This window comes from Rhinatrema bivittatum, chromosome 6 (genome assembly GCF_901001135.1).
Source record: "Rhinatrema bivittatum chromosome 6, aRhiBiv1.1, whole genome shotgun sequence".
Classification (NCBI taxonomy): Eukaryota; Metazoa; Chordata; class Amphibia; order Gymnophiona; family Rhinatrematidae; genus Rhinatrema; species Rhinatrema bivittatum.
The window spans coordinates 57,954,182-57,977,110 of NC_042620.1; the positions used below are offsets into that span (position 1 = coordinate 57,954,182).

The 22,929-nt window shown below is 41.8% G+C and overlaps 1 protein-coding gene across 1 annotated transcript in view; it reads right to left on the reverse strand.

Moving 5' to 3' along the window:
* Positions 1-22,929, reverse strand: part of LRP1B (LDL receptor related protein 1B) — a 3,516,099-nt gene that overhangs the window by 192,087 nt on the left and 3,301,083 nt on the right. The window contains 1 exon segment of the mRNA XM_029607894.1: positions 19,431-19,537. Coding sequence (XP_029463754.1) covers positions 19,431-19,537 — 107 coding nt within the window.

Here is a 22,929-nt window from a genome sequence, read left to right on the forward strand (position 1 = left end):
AAACACTGGTTCCCCAGAGGTTGACTGCAGGAAATACATCAGCTTTGGCACTTATTGCAGAATCTGAAATGGTATCACAATGTGCACTAACTTATCTCTTCGCACAGGTAATTATTGCAAAAAATACTATATTAGCATAAAACACACCCCTTTTGCTATCGCATGCGGTACTTACCACATTTTGATAAATCCAGGCCTAAGTTACTAAACTTTACAGATGATTATGGAGTAGGTATGTCTCTCAATGTAAGAGGTTTTAAATTATTTGGTGTTTTTGAAACCTAAGTTTTTTAAATTGATAACTAATTGACTCTTGTCAGTTTGAATGACCAGCAACAAAACTAAAATTAGTCAATCACTAAAATCCAGGTTATTATTTAGCCTGGTCTCCCGTTTGACTACATTTTCTAAAGCTCGGGACGATATAGCTGCAGATAGTGAATGTTTTGCACAATATATGCCACAAGAATTGCTGAGATTATGGATTCTCCATCTTTAAATAATAATGAGCTGATAGTACCAATCTTTAATGATTTCTATAATAGTAGATGACCTTGTTTACTTCCTCTCTGAAAGCTTCTAACTCACCATTGAACACTTGTCCTTTTTGGTTGTTGCCTGCGCTGTCTGAGATTTTTTTCTGCTCTTTTAATACCGTTGGCTAATTTGTCATTAGCTGAGGGAATATTTCCCAAACAGTTTATAGGTGGCATTGTATGACCCATTATTAAAAAGTTGCATGGACCTCAGCCCGATCGAGCCAACTATTGACTATTTTGGTCCTTCCATCTATGGGAAAAGTTATCAAGAAAGTCGTGATGCTACATGATTTGAGTGGAGAAGTAGTCCAGTGGGCTATGAACCAGGAGACCAGGGTTCTAGTCCCACTGTCACTCCTTGTGACCTTGGGCAAGTCACTTTACTCTCCATTGCTTCAGGTGCAAATAGATTGTAAGCTCCCTGGGGATAGGGAATAGATTCAGTACCTGAATATAATCTTCTTTGAAGTGCTGAAAAAAGCAGAATATAAATAATAATACAGCTGTCAGATTATGTTGTATCCAATAATATTCCTCATGATTTTCAGAGTGGATTTCATCAAGGACACAGTGCCAAGACTATATTGGTATTTCTCAATGGCTTTGAACTTCAGGAATTGGATCAGAGGCATCCGATTATTATAATTTTGCTGGATGTCTTAGCTGCCTTTGATTCAGTACTACACTTGTCATTGTTACAGACACTGAAAGATAAAGATGTTGGAAGGAGAATTGGTCAGTGGTTTTTCTCTTGCATAACAGAAAAATCCCAGCAATTGCAGGTGGGTACTTCATGCTCACAATGGGTGCCAATTCAGTATGGTGTGCCTCAGGGCTCCTGTTTATCCCGCATTCTGTTTAATATTTATTTACAACTACTGTGTGCACTACTGGCAGAGGAGGGAATCTTTTTCTGGTGCTATCAAGATGATATTCAGCTCATATTCTCTGTAAAGGACAATTTAGCTGATGATGTAGCTTTGATTCTGTTGTGTCTATGGACTCTTGGGCTGAGGTGAAACTGGCTCTACTTTCAGGGAGGAGCTCTGCAGATTCTCACCGCCAGCAAATGGACCCAGGCAAAGCAGAGACCAGTCAGGAGCTTCACAATTACCAGCCCACATTCTCCTCAGATTGAGCCTTTGGGTGCTGAGGTGGCAGGACTTAGGCAATAGTCTCTTACATAGGCAATGGTCTCTTCTGCAGACTAAAGACAAGATCAGGCTATGGTTGTGTTCAGGCAAGTTATGAATCCATGCAAAAGTCAAGACAGGCAACATTCAGGTAACTTGAGAGTTCAAGTATGGGTCAAGGCAGACAGCGTCCATGCAAGGGTCAAGGCCAGGTATCCACCCAAGGGAAAGGAAGAGTGACGAATAGGGTAGATATAGATTGGGCTGGCAAGGAAAGAAAAGGCTGGATGATGAAGGCTGGAATAGTCTGGGCAGACAAAGACTGGAACAGGCTGGGCAGATGAAGGCTGGAAGCAACACACACTCAAAGTAGCTGGACCTGTTGCTGAGGTATCTGAAGGGAGTCTGAATGGCCTATAAAAAGAAGCAAGTACTGATGTCACCTATGGGCACAGTGGGAGTTTTTCTGCGATGAGCCTTTTAACTCCAGGAGTGTCAGTGCGCACATGCTAGAGGGATCCGGTGGCATCCTGCAATGCCAGCAGGGATGGCAGCATGCTGCTCTGTTTGAGAAGGAGGCCCAGCAGCCTCGGGATGAGTATTTATTTATTTATTTATTTATTTATTTAAAAGTTTTGTATACTGTCGTTCGAAATACATCACAACGGTTTAAATAAAAGCATCGTAAGAGCACAGGGTATACATCAGAAAAAAAAATTGTACAAAACACTTTTAGTATGAGAACAAATACCTTAATAATAAAAGAAATAAAAACAAGAACATGAAAAAAAATTGCCCCAGTCATTGATTCTGGCTGTTTTTAGCCTTTATCAAGGTAATCTGCATATGCTTGTTCAAAAAGCCAGGTCTTTAAGGCTTTTTTAAATTTTTTGAACTGTTTCAAGTCTCAAATCAACAGGCATCATGTTCCAGAAACTGGAACCTGCAATGGAGATGATCTTCTCATGTACTAACGCGAGGTGGGCTGTGTTTACTGAGGGAATTTGAAGTAGTCCTTTGCTGATCTTGAGGATCTATGTGGGATGTGTAAGTGGATTGAGAAATTCAACCAGTTAGTTTTTTGCCCATAAATAGCTTTGTGAAGAATGCAACAGGTTTTGTAATATATTCTCTGCGTTATTGGCAGCCAGTGTAAGTTTATCAAGAACAGGAGTGATATGATCATGTTTTTTGCAATTTGTTAATACTCTCACCGCCGAGTTTCGGCATACTTGCAATGGATATAGTGTAGTTTGTGGGAGGCCTAAAAGGAGAGAATTACAGTAATCTAACGATGAAAAAATTAGGGCTTGTAGCACTGATCGAAAATCGTTAGCATCTAGCAGAGGTTTTAATTTTCTCAGAACCAGCAGTTTATAGTAACCTTCTCTTAGTTTGGTGATAATATGTTTTTTAAAATTTAGTAGACAGTCAATGGTAATAGCAGTCAGGTAAATGTTAATTAATTTAAATGTTTGTTTTACTGTATCTGACATGGGAACGAGTAACTGAATGTCATCGGCGTAGATGTAAAAGTTCAGACTTAAGCCAGCTAAAAGATGACAAACTGGAAGTAGATAGATATTGAATAAAGTTGCCGACAAGGCACAGCGGATGGGGTTCTCCCTCAAGCCGCAAAATGCAACAGATTTCTTCCATTGTAAGTGCAGTTGTTCAATGGCGTAAAGCCTATAAAAGGGCACATTTTCAAAACATACATAATGCACTGCACATTACTAGAATCCTCTTATTTTTATTTGGCAATCTATATCATACTTTCTAGATATCATAATCACACATTTTTCTGTCTTCAGCTGTTTAATATGCTGCAAGCATCAAGAGGGTACTTTAAATGCATCTGCCCATGTGTAGCAATTTTACAGACCACTCTGGAGCAGTTAATGTGATAAAACTAGGCCAATAAAACCAGCTGGCTAATATATGACTAATAAGTAAAACTTCTTCTTGTGTGGGTTATTATAAAAAACATTAGGCAATGTAATCTTTAATCACTAGCCAACCAAACTTATGCTATCCAGCTGCTGCATCTGTGAAGTCTTGAAAAAATAGTTCACATTGTTTTCCAGCTATACTTCATATAATGAAGATAATATTTTCGTTAGATTTGATTAGTTATCTATATTTTCCCTTTCCTAGCATGCTCTTAAAAATGTATTGCATGCAATCTTATATTACATTTTCAAGATTTTTTTTTCCATTGCACAAGAAGTTACTGTATGAGACTATTTCTAAATTTTAGGTATACTAATCAATTAAACCAATTTCCCCCTACTGCCTCTAAAGCTCAAATGAAGTGTGTCTTTCTATTCCTGGCCAAAATAAATATGATCATAGATTAAGTTAATGTAAATGATCTTTCAGTTTCTTTAATACATTAAAACTTATGTAGAAATTAAACACATCTCCAATTACTACGAATAGATATTGACCATGTTCTAACAACTGCATTTTCATTATTATAGAGGGCTTTTTCAAAATGTTGTATATGTTTTAATTTATTAATTTATGAAGAGCGCATTATTTATGAAAAAACACAATTGCATCTGTTGTTTTACTCTTGCATGTTATCAGCAGCATCATTGATTTGGGGAGCTGGGATATCTGCCTGTTTGTGGAGCAATAGTTAATTTCAAAAGACGTGGCTTACTGGTGTCATAGTCCCTGTGGCACATGTCTCCATGCTGATTCTGTTGGCTGGCAGATTTTAAGGAAGCAGCAGTTGAAGAAGTACTGCAACTGGGCTTCCTCTAATGGGGATGGGATGGCTTAAGGAGAAAATGGATCAATCCCCTAACCTGGGCAAGAGCACTTGGAAAACAAACAGAAGCACATATATCTTATGATGACGTTGGACCCCATTGCAGTCAAGGTAAAGGTCTGATCTCTGCATGGCCTAGCATGATGGCCCATGGTGGCCTGATTGTTGGTTTCTAGCTCGACATTAGGATTTCAACACAATCCTTAAATACAATGAGCAGTCTAGGCATGGGACCCAGGGTTGTGGACTGAACTAGAAATCAGTTGAATGATGGAAACCAAAGGATAGTGGTAAATGAAAATCAAAGCACAAGGCCCTGGCATTGCTGGCACATACGATCCTAATGTTGTTGAAGCACAAGATCCCATTTGAACCAATACTCCACTAGAGTGCTTTAGTCCCCAGATGCCATTGAAGTGTAGACCAGGAGGTGAATTTTAAAAGCCTGATATGTGCATTAATTAGAGGATGAGCGAAGAAGTTGGGTTTGCATGCACTGAGTGGATTTTAAAAGCCATCAAGATACACACTCATCTTCTAGAGCATGCACATCTCAAAGGTTTTCAAAAAGGGGCCTGGAATGGACGAGGTCTGGGAGGTGAATGGATGTTTTGGGTGTGCGCGTAAATGCTAATGCAACTCAACACGTGCTGAAGCCTCCTGTCACGTAACTTTACTTCTGATATGGATGCCGCGCAAGTTATAATTTAAAGAAAACTAGGCATTTCTGTGGGGTTTTAAGGTTCAGGGCTAACTGGCCGGGGGGGGGGGTGTGTGAAGGCTATTAACCTGGGGGGGGGGGAGTTGGAGGACCTATCTCTTAACTAGGCAAACTGTGGATGAACTGGTAAAACTGAGGATGGCATCAGCGCAAACTCCTTTTAAGTTCCCCCAGTTTACATGGTAGAAGCAGGATCAGCATGCATATGCACGACCACTTAAAATTTGGTGCACATGTGCTTGCAGCCAGTCTATTTTATAATATGCGACTGCGTATATATGTACATACATGTTATAACATAGCAGCATACCTGGGCATGGGTCAACGTATGTGCGCAAATGTGTGCATGCATGCTGATTTGAAAATTGCCATTCAGAACTATACCCCTCCTCAATCACCTTCTTCATCGAGGTCCTGGATTAGTGTTCCCTCTCTACTAGGCTCTAATGAGAGATCAATGAGAATCCCATCTGACCCCCTTCCAGAGCCTCCAGTGCACTTATCTCTACCAGAAAACCTTTCCTACTCCATGTTTCTGGACAAGTTAAAGAAAGCACTCAGAGTTAAGGTGTGTAAGGACAAAGATTTCTGCACTAAAGTCTATGGTCTCCTCCAAATTCCTGATACACCAGTGGAGCCAGTAGCTATCCTGATCCATGATATCCTGCAAGAATTGCCAACATGAATGTGGGAAAATCATTTTTTCTGTGCCCCAGTTGCACGGAAACTACATCTCAAATATAGAGTGCAAAAATCTCCAGGGTTTAGAATGGTACAATTACCCCACTAATCAGTTGTGCTAGAATCGGCTCAAATAAAAGCAAACAAGGATATATTTGAAGACTCCACCAGAGAAAGATCCCAGGTTACTGGACAATTTCATTAAAAAGGAGTTTCAACGTTCCATGCTTAAAGCACAGATCTTTGCACACCAATTCTACCCAGTTGAATACTTACATAATTGAATATTAAACTAAAATCTTATCTTTAACTCAGTGAAGGAAGAATTGTGTATCCTCATCCATTCCTGCATGCGGAAGATTATATACACCATCTTATTCAATCCATCTATGATACATTTGATACTATGGCATGCATCTTAACAGCTTCCATCAGAGCAGACAGTATGGCTTCTTTGAGAGCCAATAGCAAATACGATGACATCCATGACAAGTTAGTGAACATACTCTACTTGGGTGGTCACCTTTTTAAGAGAAAAGCTCAGAGAAATTGTCACTCAAATAAAGGAGCATCACATGATGGTTCAGTCCCTTCCTATTGAATAGGAAAATCAGTCATCTGCAAGGCATGCTTACTATGCTCTTAATAGATCATATTTCCAAAGATGACCCTTCCAACAATTCCATCAATAGCAGATGCTGCCTCTGCTTTTGCAACAGCAATAGCTTCTGACTAGTGCTCATCTGCATAAACACTGTCAACCAAAAATAATGCAACAAGTCTAACCAAAGCCAATGACCACCTTTCAAACTCAGAATCATTCCTTTCTAGTAGTGAGAATTCAGCACTATCTGGAGGAGTGGCACATGATCAGTAAATATTGCTGGTTTCTCAAGATTGCGGAGTCTGGATAACACTTTATTTCTATTAGTTTTCAGCAATTCCTCATCATTTGACCTTCAATCCAGATCCATTTCACTCAACATAACTCTGCTTGGAGGTGAGTACTCCTCAAAAAGTGGGAAGAACTTGTTTTTCCCAATCACCAAGACCAAGGGTTTAATTCCCATTATTTCCTTATCCCCAAGAAATCTGGGGAACTGAGACCTATCATGTATTTATTTAAGAAGCCTGAACAAGTATATACTCTGGGAGAAATTCCAAATGAATTCCTTCAGCACAACCCTCCCCGTCATCCATAAGAGGAATAGGAAGTGTTATGGGGGAGCGCTGGGAGAGCAGTCCCCATTAGAGAAAGTGTGCCCTTGGGCCCCTGGCACGATCCTGCACCAAGGGTAGGTGTAGCGTGGACCCGACCCCAGTCAGACCTGCATGCCTCTGGAAGCAACATGTGGAGTGTTGGTGATGAACAGTCCTCCGACTGTTCCTGGCCCTTTCGGACCTGCTGCTGGGATGGCAAGAGGCAGCAGGACGGACTCAGGGTGTGGGCAGACGAAGGTTCTGAAACAGACGATGAAGACTCAGGAACCATAGACTGTAGACGTAGATTCTGAAGCAGGATACTGTAGACGTAGACTCTGAAGCAAGCAGGGAGGTTCAGTCGTTGGCACTGTCCCTCAGGGCGCCCTACACAGACAGTAAGACTGGTCTAGTCATGGACCACCCTGTCCCACATCCGTGGGAGTGGAACCAACGCAGGAAAGGAAATATGCTGCACAAAGCATACCGGCAGTCAAAGCGAAGTACTGCACACCGGCAGTCTGAAGCAGGAGGCTGCCCACCGGCAGTCTGAAATAGGTTACTGAACACCAGCAGTCAAAAGCAGGTTAAAACATCAGGGACAGGAACAACATCAAGGAACATCATGAAACATCAGGACGTGCAAGACACGGACACCAAGCTGAAGCAAACACGGCGGCCTGACGGAGCGCTGGAAGAGGAGACATCCAGAGAGGTGAAACTCCAATGCAAGGCAAAGCATGAGTGCTGGAGCAAAGCTTTTATACCCCAGGAGCAGGCAACTCCCAGGAAGGAGTCCAGATGGGCCGTCCCTCGCTGACTCTACAAGAGTGGAGAGGAGCCGTGGGCCCACACCTTAGGAGAAGGACGTGGCCCACACCAGAGCATCCAGGCTGCAGTGGAACAGGCCTCGCGTAGGCCCCGAACAACACTGAAGGCCTCCCAGGCCATGGAGCAGGATCTAGACAATTGCTCAGGCGAGGCCCTGGCTTCGGAGTGGCCTCCAGAAAAAGGTGAGATGCCTCCTGTGGCGCAGCTACAGGAGGAATCGTAATAGGAAGTGTGCTCTTGATCGAAAGAACACTTATGCTTATATTGCAATGCTTCCTTTCCACTGGCATTGCCTATTATATCAGTACAGTGTGCTCCCCTTATAAGTATATAAGTGCATAAGATTTGCCATACTGGGTCAGAACAGAGGCCCATCAAGCCCATTATCCTTTTTCCAAAAGTGGCCAATCCAGGTCACAAGTACCTGCAAGGGGTAGATAGATTCCAAGCTGCTTATCTCTGGGAAAAGAAGTAGATATTTGCTAGGGATGTGAATCATTTTTTGACGATTTAAAATATCGTCCGATATATTTTAAATCGTCAAAAATCGTTAGGGCCACGATACAATACCAATTCCCCCGATTTATCATCAAAAAATCGTAAATCGGGGGAATGGGGAGGGCAGGAAAACCGGCACACTAAAACCCACCCCTGACCCTTTAAATTAAATCCCCCACCCTCCCGAACCCCCCTCCAATGCCTTAAATTACCTGGGGGTCCAGCGGCAGTCCGGAACGGCAGCGGTCCGGAACGGCCTCCTGCAATAGAATCGTGTTGTCCTCAGCCGGCGCCATTTTTCAAAATGACGGCGCAAAATGGCGGCGGCCATAGACCAACACGATTCGACTGCAGGAGGTCGTTCCGGACCCCCGCTGGACTTTTGGCAAGTCTTGTGGGGGTCAGGAGGCCCCCCCAAGCTGGCCAAAAGTCCCTGGGGGTCCAGCGGGGGTCCGGAAAATGATCTCCTGCCGCGAACCGTTTTCCGTACGGAAAATGGCGCCGGCAGGAGATCGACTGCAGGAGGTCGTTCAGCGGGGGACTGGAACCCCCGCTGAACGACCTCCTGCAGTCGATCTCCTGCCGGCGCCATTTTCCACATTCTCTGGCAACAAATTCCAGAGTTTAATTGTGCGTTGAGTAAAAAAGAACTTTCTCCGATTAGTTTTAAATGTGCCCCATGCTAACTTCATGGAGTGCCCCCTAGTCTTTCTACTATCCGAAAGAGTAAATAACCGATTCACATCTACCCGTTCTAGACCTCTCATGATTTTAAACACCTCTATCATATCCCCCCTCAGTTGTCTCTTCTCCAAGCTGAAAAGTCCTAACCTCTTTAGTCTTTCCTCATAGGGGAGTTGTTCCATTCCCTTTATCATTTTGGTAGCCCTTCTCTGTACCTTCTCCATCGCAATTATATCTTTTTTGAGATGCGGCGACCAGAACTGTACACAGTATTCAAGGTGCGGTCTCACCATGGAGCGATACAGAGGCATTATGACATTTTCCGTTTTATTCATCATTCCTTTTCTAATAATTCCCAACATTCTGTTTGCTTTTTTGACTGCCGCAGCACACTGCACCGACGATTTCAATGTGTTGTCCACTATGACACCTAGATCTCTTTCTTGGGTTGTAGCACCTAATATGGAACCCAACATCGTGTAATTATAGCATGGGTTATTTTTCCCTATATGTATCACCTTGCACTTATCCACATTTAATTTCATCTGCCATTTGGATGCCCAATTTTCCAGTCTCACAAGGTCTTCCTGCAATTTATCACAATCTGCTTGTGATTTAACTACTCTGAACAATTTCGTGTCATCTGCAAATTTGATTATCTCACTCGTCGTATTTATTTCCAGATCGGGTCCCAATACAGATCCCTGAGGCACTCCACTGTCCACTCCCTTCCACTGAGAAAATTGCCCATTTAATCCTACTCTCTGTTTCCTGTCTTTTAGCCAGTTTGCAATCCACGAAAGGACATCGCCACCTATCCCATGACTTTTTACTTTTCCTAGAAGCCTCTCATGAGGAACTTTGTCAAATGCCTTCTGAAAATCCAAGTATACTATATCTACCGGTTCACCTTTATCCACATGTTTATTAACTCCTTCAAAAAAGTGAAGCAGATTTGTGAGGCAAGACTTGCCCTGGGTAAAGCCATGCTGACTTTGTTCCATTAAACCATGTCTTTCTATATGTTCTGTGATTTTGATGTTTAGAACACTTTCCACTATTTTTCCTAGCACTGAAGTCAGGCTAACCAGTCTGTAGTTTCCCAGATCGCCCCTGGAGCCCTTTTTAAATATTGGGGTTACATTTGCTATCCTCCAGTCTTCAGGTACAATGGATGATTTTAATGATAAGTTACAAATTTTTACTAATAGGTCTGAAATTTCATTTTTTAGTTCCTTCAGAACTCTGGGGTGTATACCATCCGGTCCAGGTGATTTACTACTCTTCAGTTTGTCAATCAGGCCTACCACATCTTCTAGGTTCACCGTGATTTGATTCAGTCCATCTGAATCATTACCCATGAAAACCTTCTCCATTACGGGTACCTCCCCAACATCCTCTTCAGTAAACACCGAAGCAAAGAAATCATTTAATCTTTCCGCAATGGCCTTATCTTCTCTAAGTGCCCCTTTAACCCCTCGATCATCTAACGGTCCAACTGACTCCCTCACAGGCTTTCTGCTTCGGATATATTTAAAAAAGTTTTTACTGTGAGTTTTTGCCTCTACAGCCAACTTCTTTTCAAATTCTCTCTTAGCCTGTCTTATCAATGTCTTACATTTAACTTGCCAATGTTTATGCTTTATCCTATTTTCTTCTGTTGGATCCTTCTTCCAATTTTTGATTGAAGATCTTTTGGCTAAAATAGCTTCTTTCACCTCCCCTTTTAACCATGCCGGTAATCGTTTTGCCTTCTTTCCACCTTTCTTAATGTGTGGAATACATCTGCACTGTGCTTCTAGAATGGTATTTTTTAACAATGACCACGCCTCTTGGACATTTTTTACTTTTGTAGCTGCTCCTTTCAGTTTTTTTCTAACAATTTTTCTCATTTTATCAAAGTTTCCCTTTTGAAAGTTTAGCACGAGAGCCTTGGATTTGCACACTGTTCCTTTTCCAGTCATTAAATCAAATTTGATCATATTATGATCACTATTGCCAAGGGGCCCCACCACCGTTACCTCTCTCACCAAGTCCTGTGCTCCACTGAGAATTAGATCTAAAATTGCTCCCTCTCTCGTCGGTTCCTGAACCAATTGCTCCATAATGCTATCATTTATTCCATCCAGGAACGTTATCTCTCTAGCGTGACTCGATGATACATTTACCCAGTCTATATTGGGGTAATTGAAGTCTAACAAACCAATAGAGCAAGTTACTGCACTTCACAAATATCCCAGCAATAAGTGCAGAAAAGGAATTTAGTCCAAACCATGAGGATTCAGCACACAGGGACTTATACTTCTTTTGTACACCCCATCACACATCAAAACTTTCCCCTTCGGGCCACCTCAGATTGTACCTCGAAAGGAGTAATATATGTAATTGTTTGCCCCTGTCCCTTGGTGTATGTGGGTAAGACCTCTAGAATGGCTAAAACTCGCATAATTGAGCATTGCTCCAACATCCGCAACACTCGTGAGAATGAGCCTTTAGTTAAACACTGGGTCCAACAGGCACATTCCATCTCTGACCTGTCCTTTTGTGTCATTGAGGTTGTCCCCCGTTCCCCTCGGGGAGGCAACTACAATGAACAACTAGGACGCTTTGAACAGAGATGGATCTTTCAACTCGATTCAGTTGCTCCTAATGGTCTTAATCGGGAATTAGAGTGGCATCTCTTCACTTAAAAACCTGTCAGGGCCACCTAGGTTAATTGCTGTTTGCACTGCTAGTTGCGCCTCAGGAACGGGGGCAACTGTGATTGGCCCCGTCTGACCATGTGACCTGTCAACCTGAGTTCGCGCCAACTCCGTGTGGTTTAAATGCCTGTCTGCATCTAAGATGGACGCGCTCCCTGCCAATTTTGAAATCCTTCAGCATTCAGGTATGTGTGTAATCATTTGTAATTTATGTCGACTATCTGCCATTTTATGTCCTTACCAGTGTATGTTTTATTTACAGTGTTTTGTGAAAATTCTTGCTCCCTCCCGATGCAGCCCTCGGCGAAACACGGGACCGTGTCGGGGGACGCATTCTAATCTGCTTGCTATTCTAAAATTGTGGAGTTGCCGCCTAAAATGAATAAAAATCTACTTGCTCTGTAGAGCTTTGCTGAATCCTCATGGTTTGGACTAAATTCCTTTTCTGCACTTATTGCTGGGGTAATTGAAGTCTCCCATTATTACTGCACTACCAATTTGGTTAGCTTCCCTAATTTCTCTTAGCATTTCACTGTCCATCTCACCATCTTGACCAGGTGGACGGTAGTATACCCCTATCACTGTAGTCTTCCCTGACACACAAGGGATTTCTACCCATAAAGATTCAATTTTGTATTTAGTCTCATGCAGGATGTTTATCCTGTTGGACTCTATGCCATCCCAGTCATAAAGCGCCACACCTCCTCCTGACTGCTCCTCTCTGTCATTGCGATATAATTTATACCCCGGTATAGCACTGTCCCATTGGTTATCCTCTTTCCACCATGTCTCTGAGATGCCAATTAAGTCTATGTCATCATTTACTGCTATACATTCTAATTCTCCCATCTTACTTCTTAGACTTCTGGCATTTGCATACAAACATTTCAAAGTTTGTTTTTTGTTTGTATTTTTATTCTGCTTTTTAATTGAAAGGGATAAGTTAGAATTTTTTAGGTCAGGTGAGTTTTTAGTTACAGGCACTTGGACTACTTTTCTAATTATTGGAACCTCACTGTTGGGATGCCCTAATTCTAATGCATCATTAGTATCCTTTAATGATACCTCTCTTCGAACCATGCGCTGCTGAGCGACTGTCGGCTTTCCCCTTTGTTCTAGTTTAAAAGCTGCTCTATCTCCTTTTTAAAGGTTAGCGCCAGCAGTCTGGTTCCACCCTGGTTAAGGTGGAGCCCATCCCTTCGGAAGAGACTCCCCCTTCCCCAAAAGGTTCCCCAGTTCCTAACAAAACTGAATCCCTCTTCCTTGCACCATCGTCTCATCCACGCATTGAGACTCCGGAGCTCTGCCTGCCTCTGGTGACCTGCGCGTGGAACAGGGAGCATTTCAGAGAATGCTACCCTGGAGGTTCTGGATTTAATCTTTCTACCTAAGAGCCTAAATTTGGTTTCCAGAACCTCCCTCCCACATTTTCCTATGTCGTTGGTGCCCACGTGTACCACGACAGCCGGCTCCTCCCCAGCACTGTCTAAAATCCTATCTAGGTGACGCGTGAGGTCCGCCACCTTCGCACCAGGTAGGCATGTTACCAGGCGATCCTCACGCCCACCAGCCACCCAGCTATCTACATTCCTAATAATTGAATCACCAACTATGACGGCCGACCTAACCCTTCCCTCCTGGGCAGTAGGCCTTGGGGAGATATCCTCAGTGCAAAAGGACAATGCATCACCTAGAGAGCAGGTCCTAACTTCAGTTAGTCAGCCTGAGTGACTCACTGCTCCCTTGATTAGCAAATGTTGGTCCCTATTCAAACCCAATCACACTACCTCAACACCTTTCCAAGGTGAGTAACTGAGCTGAACTATTCTGAGTACTGAGTACTGAGTAAGTAAGAAAATATTTTCTTTTATCAGTTTTAAATGTGTTACCTAATAACTTCACTGTGTCTCCCCTATTCTTTGTATTCTTTGAAAGGGTAAACAACTGATTAACATTTACTTATTCTGCTCCTCTCACTTTATAGACCTCTATCATATTTACCCTCATTCGTCTCTTCTCCAGGCTAAAGAATCCTACATAATTAGCCTTTCCTTATAGGGGAATTGCTCCATCCCCTTTATCATTTTGGTTGCCCTTCTCTTACTTTTTCTAATTCTGCAATATCTTTTATGAGATGCGGTGATTAGAATTGCACACAATACTGAAGATGAGGTCTCACCATGGAGCGATACACAGGCATTAAGATATTTTCTATTTCAGTCCTTTTCTAATAATTCCTAACATTCTATTTGTTTTCTTGGCTGCTGCTGTACACTGTATAGAAGATTTCAATGTATTATCAATGATGGCACCAAGATCCTTTTCTTGAATAGTGATTCCTAATGTGCAATCTCGCACTGTGTAGTTATAATTTGGGTTACTCTTCCCTAAGTGCATCACTTTACACTTGTCCAAATTAAATTTTATTTGCCATTTCCATACACAGTCTCCTAGTTTTGCAAGATCATGTTATCATTTATGTTACACGGCAGACCCGCGGCATGGCCCCCTCACCTCTCTCCAGTGACTCCATCTCCTGGTTCCTCCTCTCTGGCAGTGGTGGGCCACCAGATCTGTCCTCAGGCCTCCCCTGGTGCCTCCGGCTCAGCTGCTGTCCCTGACGTTCCAGGTCCAGCCACCACATCCATCACTTCACGTTGGGCCTCTCCACGTGGCCCGTGGAGAGACGCTGCTACTCGGAGCTGCGCCCCTCCTTAGGTGCGCAACACTTTTCCAAAGCTTAAGTAGGGACCACGGTGGGAACTTAGCTGCGGCCCTGGATGTTGATGTCAGGGGAGTACCGGTACTTAAGCCCTGGCTCTTCTCCCTAGCTTTGCCTTTGCAACAGGTCTCCACACTGGTCGAGTACTCATTGCCTCCTCAGAGATTCGTCTCATTCCTGGGTTCCTGTTCCTCGTGTGATCCTGGTTCCTGTCTGCTTGTTCCTATATTCCTGCCTCATACCTTCCTAAGGATTGCCTACGTGGACTTTGGCGCTGCTTTGCTTGACCACGCCATCGACTCTCTCCAAGCCCGGACCTCCACTTCGCCTGACCACGCCATTGACTCTCTCCAAGCCCAGACCTCTGCATTGCCTGACTATGCTGTTGCCTCTCTCCAGACCCATACCTCTGCAATGCCTGACTATACTGTTGCCTCTCTCCAGACCCATACCTCTGCAATGCCTGACTATACTGTTGCCTCTCTCCAGACCCAGACCTCTGCATTGCCTGACTACGCTTCTAGACTATCTCCGTGATCAAACCTTACTTGCCACTGCTTCCAGATTGCCGCCAGCCCTGATTCAAGCCTGTTTCTTGTCACCTCTTCTGCTTACTTCCTGGACTTGGTTAACTCAGGCTTCGGCCTGCACTTACTCGGGCACCCTCCTTCTGCCTTCTTTCCTCATTTGCCCGAGTCTCCAGGACACTACCTTATTTATTTATTTTATTTTAGCATTTTTATATACTGATAGCCGCATGCACATCGTACCGGTTTACAAGGAACAGGAGGAAGGCCAGAAACAAGGCACGACTGTTACATAGAATGCAGAAGAATAACATTTGAATGCATTTAAAAGCATCCAGTGTAAGATTGTACCATCTCTCTCCTGCTGTCTCTGGGCTGAACTCAATCTCCTCATCGACTACATACAGAGGCCCACCTAAGACAAGCTGGCCCCAGCACCCAAAGGCTCAACCCGCAGGGAACGAGGGCTGGTATTGGTGAAGTTCCAGCTGGCCTCTATTCATCAGCCCTCTCTGCCTGTCGATGGTGGGGACCCATGGGTTGCATCAACCCCACCTTGGCCCAAATATCTACCTCCAGCGCAACAATTTAACAACCATGAATAATTTTCTGTTATCAACAAATTTGAACACCTCATTCGTTGTTCCCATTTCCAAGTGTTTTATAAATATATTAAAATGAAGGGGTTCCAGAATAGATTACTGTGGCACTTCATCTTTCTACATTGAGAAAATGTACCATTTAGACCTATTATCAGCAGCAATTGAGGGTTTTCACCAAGTACTGTAATTTACTGTAGTAGCAGTGTCATGACATCTAAGTCTTCCCTTACCTGAATGACTGGCTTGTAATGGCGAGCTCCATGAAAGGTATATACTAAGCTCACTACAAAATTTAGTACAACTGCTGCAATCTCTAGGATTCCTAGTGATCTAGGAAAATCTCTGCAGGAGAGAGCTTTCCTTCCCTCAAATTAGAGGAATATTTTCAGATTTCTTGTACAAAATGTTGAATGTGGAACAATCATCAGCCAGAGAATTCCTAGTCATTGTTGGTCACTTGGTGACAGCAAGTCACTTAGTTTCACTAACTCGCCTTCACACATGGCTCATGCAATGAGATTTCCACACACAATGGGACCAGCTCACTCAACCCCTGATAACTAGAGATGTGAATCGTGTCCTCGATCGTCTTAACGATCGATTTCGGCTGGGAGGGGGAGGGAATCGTATTGTTGCCGTTTGGGTGTTTAAAGTATCGTGAAAATCGTGAGCCGGCACACTAAAACCCCCTAAAACCCACCCGACCCTTTAAATTAAATCCCCCACCCTCCCAAACCCCCCCCCAAATGCCTTAAATTACCTGGGGGTCCAGCGGCGGTCCGGAACGGCAGCGGTCCGGAACGGCCTCCTGCAATTGAATCGTGTTGTCTTCAGCCGGCGCCATTTTTCAAAATGGCGGCGCAAAATGGCGGCGGCCATAGACCAACACGATTCGACTGCAGGAGGTCGTTCCGGACCCCCGCTGGACTTTTGGCAAGTCTTGTGGGGGTCAGGAGGCCCCCCCAAGCTGGCCAAAAGTCCCTGGGGGTCCAGCGGGGGTCCAGAAAACGATCTCCTGCCGCAAATCGTTTTCCGTACGGAAAATGGCGCCGGCAGGAGATCGACTGCAGGAGGTCGTTCAGCGGGGGTTCCGGACCGCCGCTGAACGATTTAATTTAAAGGGTCGGGGTGGGTTTTAGGGGATTTTAGTGTGCCGGTTTTCCTGCCCTCCCCCTTCCCCCGATTTACGATTTTTTGACGATAAATCGGGGGAATTGGTATTGTATCGTGGCCCTAACGATCACCACTCCATCTGCTTCCAAGCCATGCTAGCGATGGATGCCTCCACCACAGTTTAGGGGGCCCACACATGGCCCTTTTAAACTCAAGGAATATAGTCTTTCATAGAAAGATAATTTCAAATAAAGCTCCTAGGATTGAGAGCAATCAGATTCACTCTAAAAACATTCACTGGCTTCATCCAGAGGAAGAGCATTCTCATTTAAACTGACAACCAAGTAACCATGTTTTATATGAATAAGCAAGGGGGAACTAGGTATTTGACACTTTGCCAAGCAGTGATGAAGATATGGAAATGAACATGCAAACATCAAGCTATCCTATAAGTGCTCTACCTTTCAGGGAGCTCCAACACATCAGCAGATTGCCTCAGCTGAATTTTTTGACCACATTAATGGTCTTTACAGGAGTCAACAGCTGACAAAATATTCAGTCTGAGAGGACTTCCAGCAATTAATCAATTTGCTTCAGAGCAAAACAGAAAACTGGGAACATTTTTTAATATTCTTTCAAGTGACTCAGGTGAACTCAGGATACTTTTCTACTTGATGGGAATGCAGATATCATGTCTGCGTTTTAACCAATTCCACTGATAACCAGAATGGTGTAAAAAGTGCTGAAAAAACAGGTCTGTCTGATCCTCATAGCTCCAGCATGTCTCATACATGTTTGCTTCATGTATCTATTACAGCTATATAGCAGTCTTCTAATTTCTCTGAGATCAGATGCATCATTATTAACTCAAAAAGAAGGACATTTATTGCATCTAAAATTTATCTCTCAACTTGATAGCTTGGATGTTGAATGCTCAATGATGGCAGAATTATCCTTGCCCAAGGAGGTTGAAAACATAATAGTGTCTGCCAGAAAAACATCAGTTAGAAAAGCTTAAGGTTTTAAATGGAAAAGTTCTCTACATGGAGTCAACACAATACTTTGGATTTGTTCACATGCAAATCCAAATAATTCCTGAGCTATTAAAGCTCATCAAGTTAGGGCCATGGCTGCATCTGTAGCTTATCTATGAGTCATGCCTTTTAAAGACATCTGCACAGCTGCAACTTGGTTTCAGTGCACCTTTACATCCCATTACTATCTAGATCACCTCTCCAGGAATAACAGAAAATTCAAAGCAGCAATTTTGAGTAGCCTGTTTATCCAGTAATTTACTTTACATGTTGGGGATCAGGTTGCTTATTTAATAAATGTTCCACTGCAACCCTCAGCTTGAGACTTGCCACAAGTCATGACAAATTCAGCCATACTTGTCAAAGAAGAAAGCAATTTGTTTACTGTAAACTGTGTTATTTATAGTCAGCAGGATGAATTAGTCATGCTAAATACCCTCCCGCTTCCCTGCAGATTCAACTACCTAGCTACATTTATCTCTAAAATTGACTGGTGGAGTTCATGAGGCAATTCCTGCATGGTAACTCCCACTCATGCTCAGTGGAGCAAAAGCTCTACTAGCAAACAGCATCCTGATGATGTCACCCACATGACATGGCTAATTCATTCTGCTGTATATGGAAAACACCATTAACGGTAAGCAAGCTTGCTTTTTATGCCAATGAAGTAGTGAGATCAGCATTTCATCAATACCTTTGATGCTCTTGCCACCTTACTAACCACAGATTCCAGGAAGGAATACAGGCATGAGTCCCCCTCCAACCTAGCAACCCGTAATGCCCCCAGAAAAGGACCCAGTGTCACTGTGCTGCATACTATGCATGTTTTTAACATATGCGACCTGTGCACTTCTGTCCTGTTAGAACAGGAAATGGACCAGCAGGTTTGTATGGCAGACTTCTGCCCTACCTTGATGGTACCCTGTTATAGTCCATCAAGATAGGGTGAGAGAACATTGTAGAAATGGCATCTTTGTGAGACTTTCCTCACTCCAAATGACATTAAATCTTCACCAAGGTGTACTGTGCTGTTCATGCTCACTCTACATGATAAATTGGCTTCTAAACCACCTCCAACACCTCACCTTGAGCTATTAGATGACCTCCTATAGAGATATAAATACTTCACTACTAAGAAGGCCTTGTAGATACTATCTCTCTCTCTTTCTGCATAAAATAGGAATTATTGTGGAGTGTGATAAGTTTACCATACCTTGTGATACTACCAATGCAAAATGGTATTTTATTCTAAAATTTCCCTAAAAACACCCCTTGTTCTTATCCTGGGCATTATCAATGCATTAATAATACATTTTGATGAATCTAGGGGTGAATTACTAAATTTGAGATGTTTATCATGTACTGTATTCTTTTTACAATATGTCAGAAAAGCAGTGAAAAATGAAAACCGTCACAAGCACATAACCCATCGCAAACCTGATACATTCCAGTCATTTTCAAATGGTGATTCTGCAGTTATCAAAAACAAGAAATTATAGAAAAATAAGGAACGCAATACTGAAAATTAATATTTTCCTGTTTTTCTATAGTAAATCATATCATTTCAATAGTGCTTTTCAACAGAATGCTATATATTCTTGGCATTGCAATACATTTGCAGAAAGACAAACTGTCTTATCTCCTCAGTTTTAAAGTTACAATACCTGTGGGCCTTTTCACATACTTTTGTACCAATATTCTCCTCATAGTACCATCCATAGCTGCTTCTTCTATATGAGAGTGGTCTCCAATAACTGTCCAATACATCATTCTAAAGAACATTAAATACACAAATAAATAGTTATTTAAAAATTAACTGCAGGGTAGTGCTTCACTAGTAAATACAATACAAATTGTTAATCATGATAGCTACTAGTACCTTCATATTTCCTTGCTATCCCAAAACAGTAGTTTCACAAGAAAATGTAGTGTACTTTTAAAATTCCAAATACTTACAAACTAGGGATAAGTCAATTAACTGTGATCAAGTGTTGTTGCTGCCTCAGAACCTCAAGTTAAAGACAACTGTCCCATTGAAGAATAGGAAAGAAAGGAAAATTATTTTTATACCTTATAAATATTTGTCTGACCCCCGAAGTATCTGAAGAAGCAATTTTACTGTATCTAAAGAGGATAACTTTCAATCACATTACTGGATTTGCATGCATAAATGAATGTGCTTAGATTTATCCTAGTATTATATAAACTGTGCAGCTCTGAAAGTGTATGCCTATGTTTCAGTACACATGAATATTTGCAATACATTGAAAGTGCATACTTTATCTATTTTATAAACGTGTATACATTTTATCTGTGAAAAAATTAACAAGGACATGCAAAACCCTGTATATGTATATGTAGAGTCAGGTATATTTTAAAATATATGCGTACTTGAGATCACCAGTTTGCCAATAGCTCCACTAGCTTACCCAGTCCATTTCCAGTTCACTGAGACCCTCTTAGTACTTCACCCTGAACTCCCTCCAGTTTTCCCAAATCTCCCACTCAAAAATAGCAACAACAGAAGAGTCTGATATCAGTAGTGCTAGTTAATTAGCAGGTGTACAATTACAGAAATATGTTGCCTAATGTATTCACATGAATCTCTTCTTCAATAGAAACTTCCATGCCTACCTCTTGGTTATGCCCCAGAATGACCTTAGACTACCATCTTTTGTGCAGGTAAATGTGTGTATAAAACTGAAAATAGATGCTTACTTCCAATGTTTATAAAATAGCATGTGCATGAATATATATGCAAATATGTAGAACCCCTTAAAAATGTACTCAACAATGTTAAGTTCGGTAATTAATTTTTATTTGTAAGTATGACAAATGTCTCAGATGAAACTTTTTAATTGTAGTAGAATTTTTTTATTTTAGTTTTTTTTTTAATTTGCTTTATGCTATGCACTACACTTTCCTGTGTTAATTTTCACATTTTCAAAATTAAAATTGCCTGTATAAACAATATCATCCTCATTTGACTATTTATCCTAAGCAATCTAGCAAAGGTTCTGGTGTAAATGTAATGGAACTTCAGTTTCCTCTTACTAAAGGAGTGTACCATTAATCTGGGGAGGTTCAATAAGGAAATAGAAACATAGAAACATAGAAATGATGGCAGAAGAAGACCTAACAGCCCATCCAGTCTGCCCAGCAAGCTTTCACACTTTTTTTTTTCCTCATACTTATCTGTTACTCTTGGCCCTTAGTGACCTTTCGGTTCTATTTTCCTTCCACCCCCACCATTAATGTAGAGAGCAGTGCTAGAACTGCATCTAAGTGAAGTATCTAGCTTAATTGGTTAAGGGTAGTAACCACCACAATAAGCAAGCTACTCCCACGCATATTTGTTTACCCAGCCTGTGCAATTCAGTCCTTGTTGGTTGTTGTCTGAATATAAATTCACTTTTCTCCATTCCCCCTGCCGTTGAAGCAGAGAGCTACGCTGGATATGCATTGAAAGTGAAGTATCAGGCTTAATTGATTTGGGGTAATAAGTGAGAACATTTTTGGTTTTGCTCCCCCATGTGGGAAAATGCAAATGGTATATCCTAGCTGTTTATCATCCCAGTGCACCTGCTAGGGATGTGCATTCATTTCATCCATTTCATACGTTTCCTATACAAGCATGTAATATGAAACGTATGAAACATATGAAACAAATGCACATCCCTAGCACCTGCTATCCTCGTGGATTTTAGTTTGGATTTGGTTGGAGTAGGAGCTCTCTGTCTCCTGTCTTCTAATTTTTTCCTGGTAATTTAAGGGAAATGAGTAAAGAAGTTCCCACTGACTCATCTACCTACCTCTAAATATTGGTTTGAGCTCTTTTAAGTCTATTTGTGAGGATTCCCTATGAGACCCCATACCCCTTATTGCAGTAGATTGGAGCATCCTTACCCCACATACATTCAAGGCTGCATGTGGGGTAAGGAAGGCCTGCTTGTGCTATGACGTCTAACAAGAATACACAGTGACAGTGACCTGCTGCAGAGGAAGAATATTATTGCATTAACTGTTTTTAGATAAATTTATGTTGGAGGCATGGAAGTTTTATTCCACTCTTCCTGCTTCTTGCTTAATTTTTTCCTTTTAGGATTCTACTTGGAGATGATAACCCATGGTACCTGAGAGTCAGTATACCAAACTCTTGGAAGAGGGAAGCCTTTCATCCAGAAAGAGAGAAAGATGTTACAATTTCCATCTAAAAATAAGAGATTCCAGTAAAATGCACTAACAAGAGAAACAAAGAAAATATAACACAAAGGTAACAAGAGCTTTGTTACTATTGAGGGAACTTTTACATAAGGGATGAGAAGTGACCACCAGGCTCTGTCTCAGTAGTTGACAGAATTGAGAAAGAGAGTTAAGGACCCTCCAGGTACTGCATAAGGAGGTATAATTATTCATAAAGGATATCTGAAGAATATTAAATCTGGGACTGAGTTATGATTAAATATTGGGATTGAAAGTGTGTTCTAACCCTCTTCAGTGGGAAGAGGCAAGAGAAATAAATTGGGAGGTAAAAGAGGAGTTAACTACCTTTAATATGCATAATGCTGACAAATTATGCAATTGGATACAAGGAGTAATTCAGTGTAAATATAAAGCTTCCAATAGAAGTAGAGACTTTACTAAGAAGTAGAGTCACAAGTTTATTCTATCTATCTGCTGTTTATTATTTATTGACCTTGATGAAGAAAAATGAATCTAAGCTGTAAAATATTATCCATTTCCAATCATCTAACCAAACTATCAGTAAAGAAGTTGGAAACCACAGTTCCTCTGCTGTGTGTTTATTGGATGCTGAGACTGTATAATTATTGACGGTGGAACTAAGAACAAAAACAGAGCTTAACTACAAAGGAACGGGGTATAAATCTATTGCTCGACCCATATATTGGAACTCTGGGACTCAAATCAAAGCTATCTGGTAGGGAGAAGGAGTTGTATAGAGACTGAGTGGAGTTGTGAATAAAGGGTCTGTATCTAAATTTCTTTCTATGTGCCCCTGGGTGCTAAGTAAAGGATCCATCCTGCCCAAGCAAGAAACTATTTGTCATGTTTATGTAAAATAAAAAAACAGATTGAAGTTTTTAACTTATTGTGTATATTGTATTATTGCATTAACATTGCTGTAATCCACCTAGCATGGAT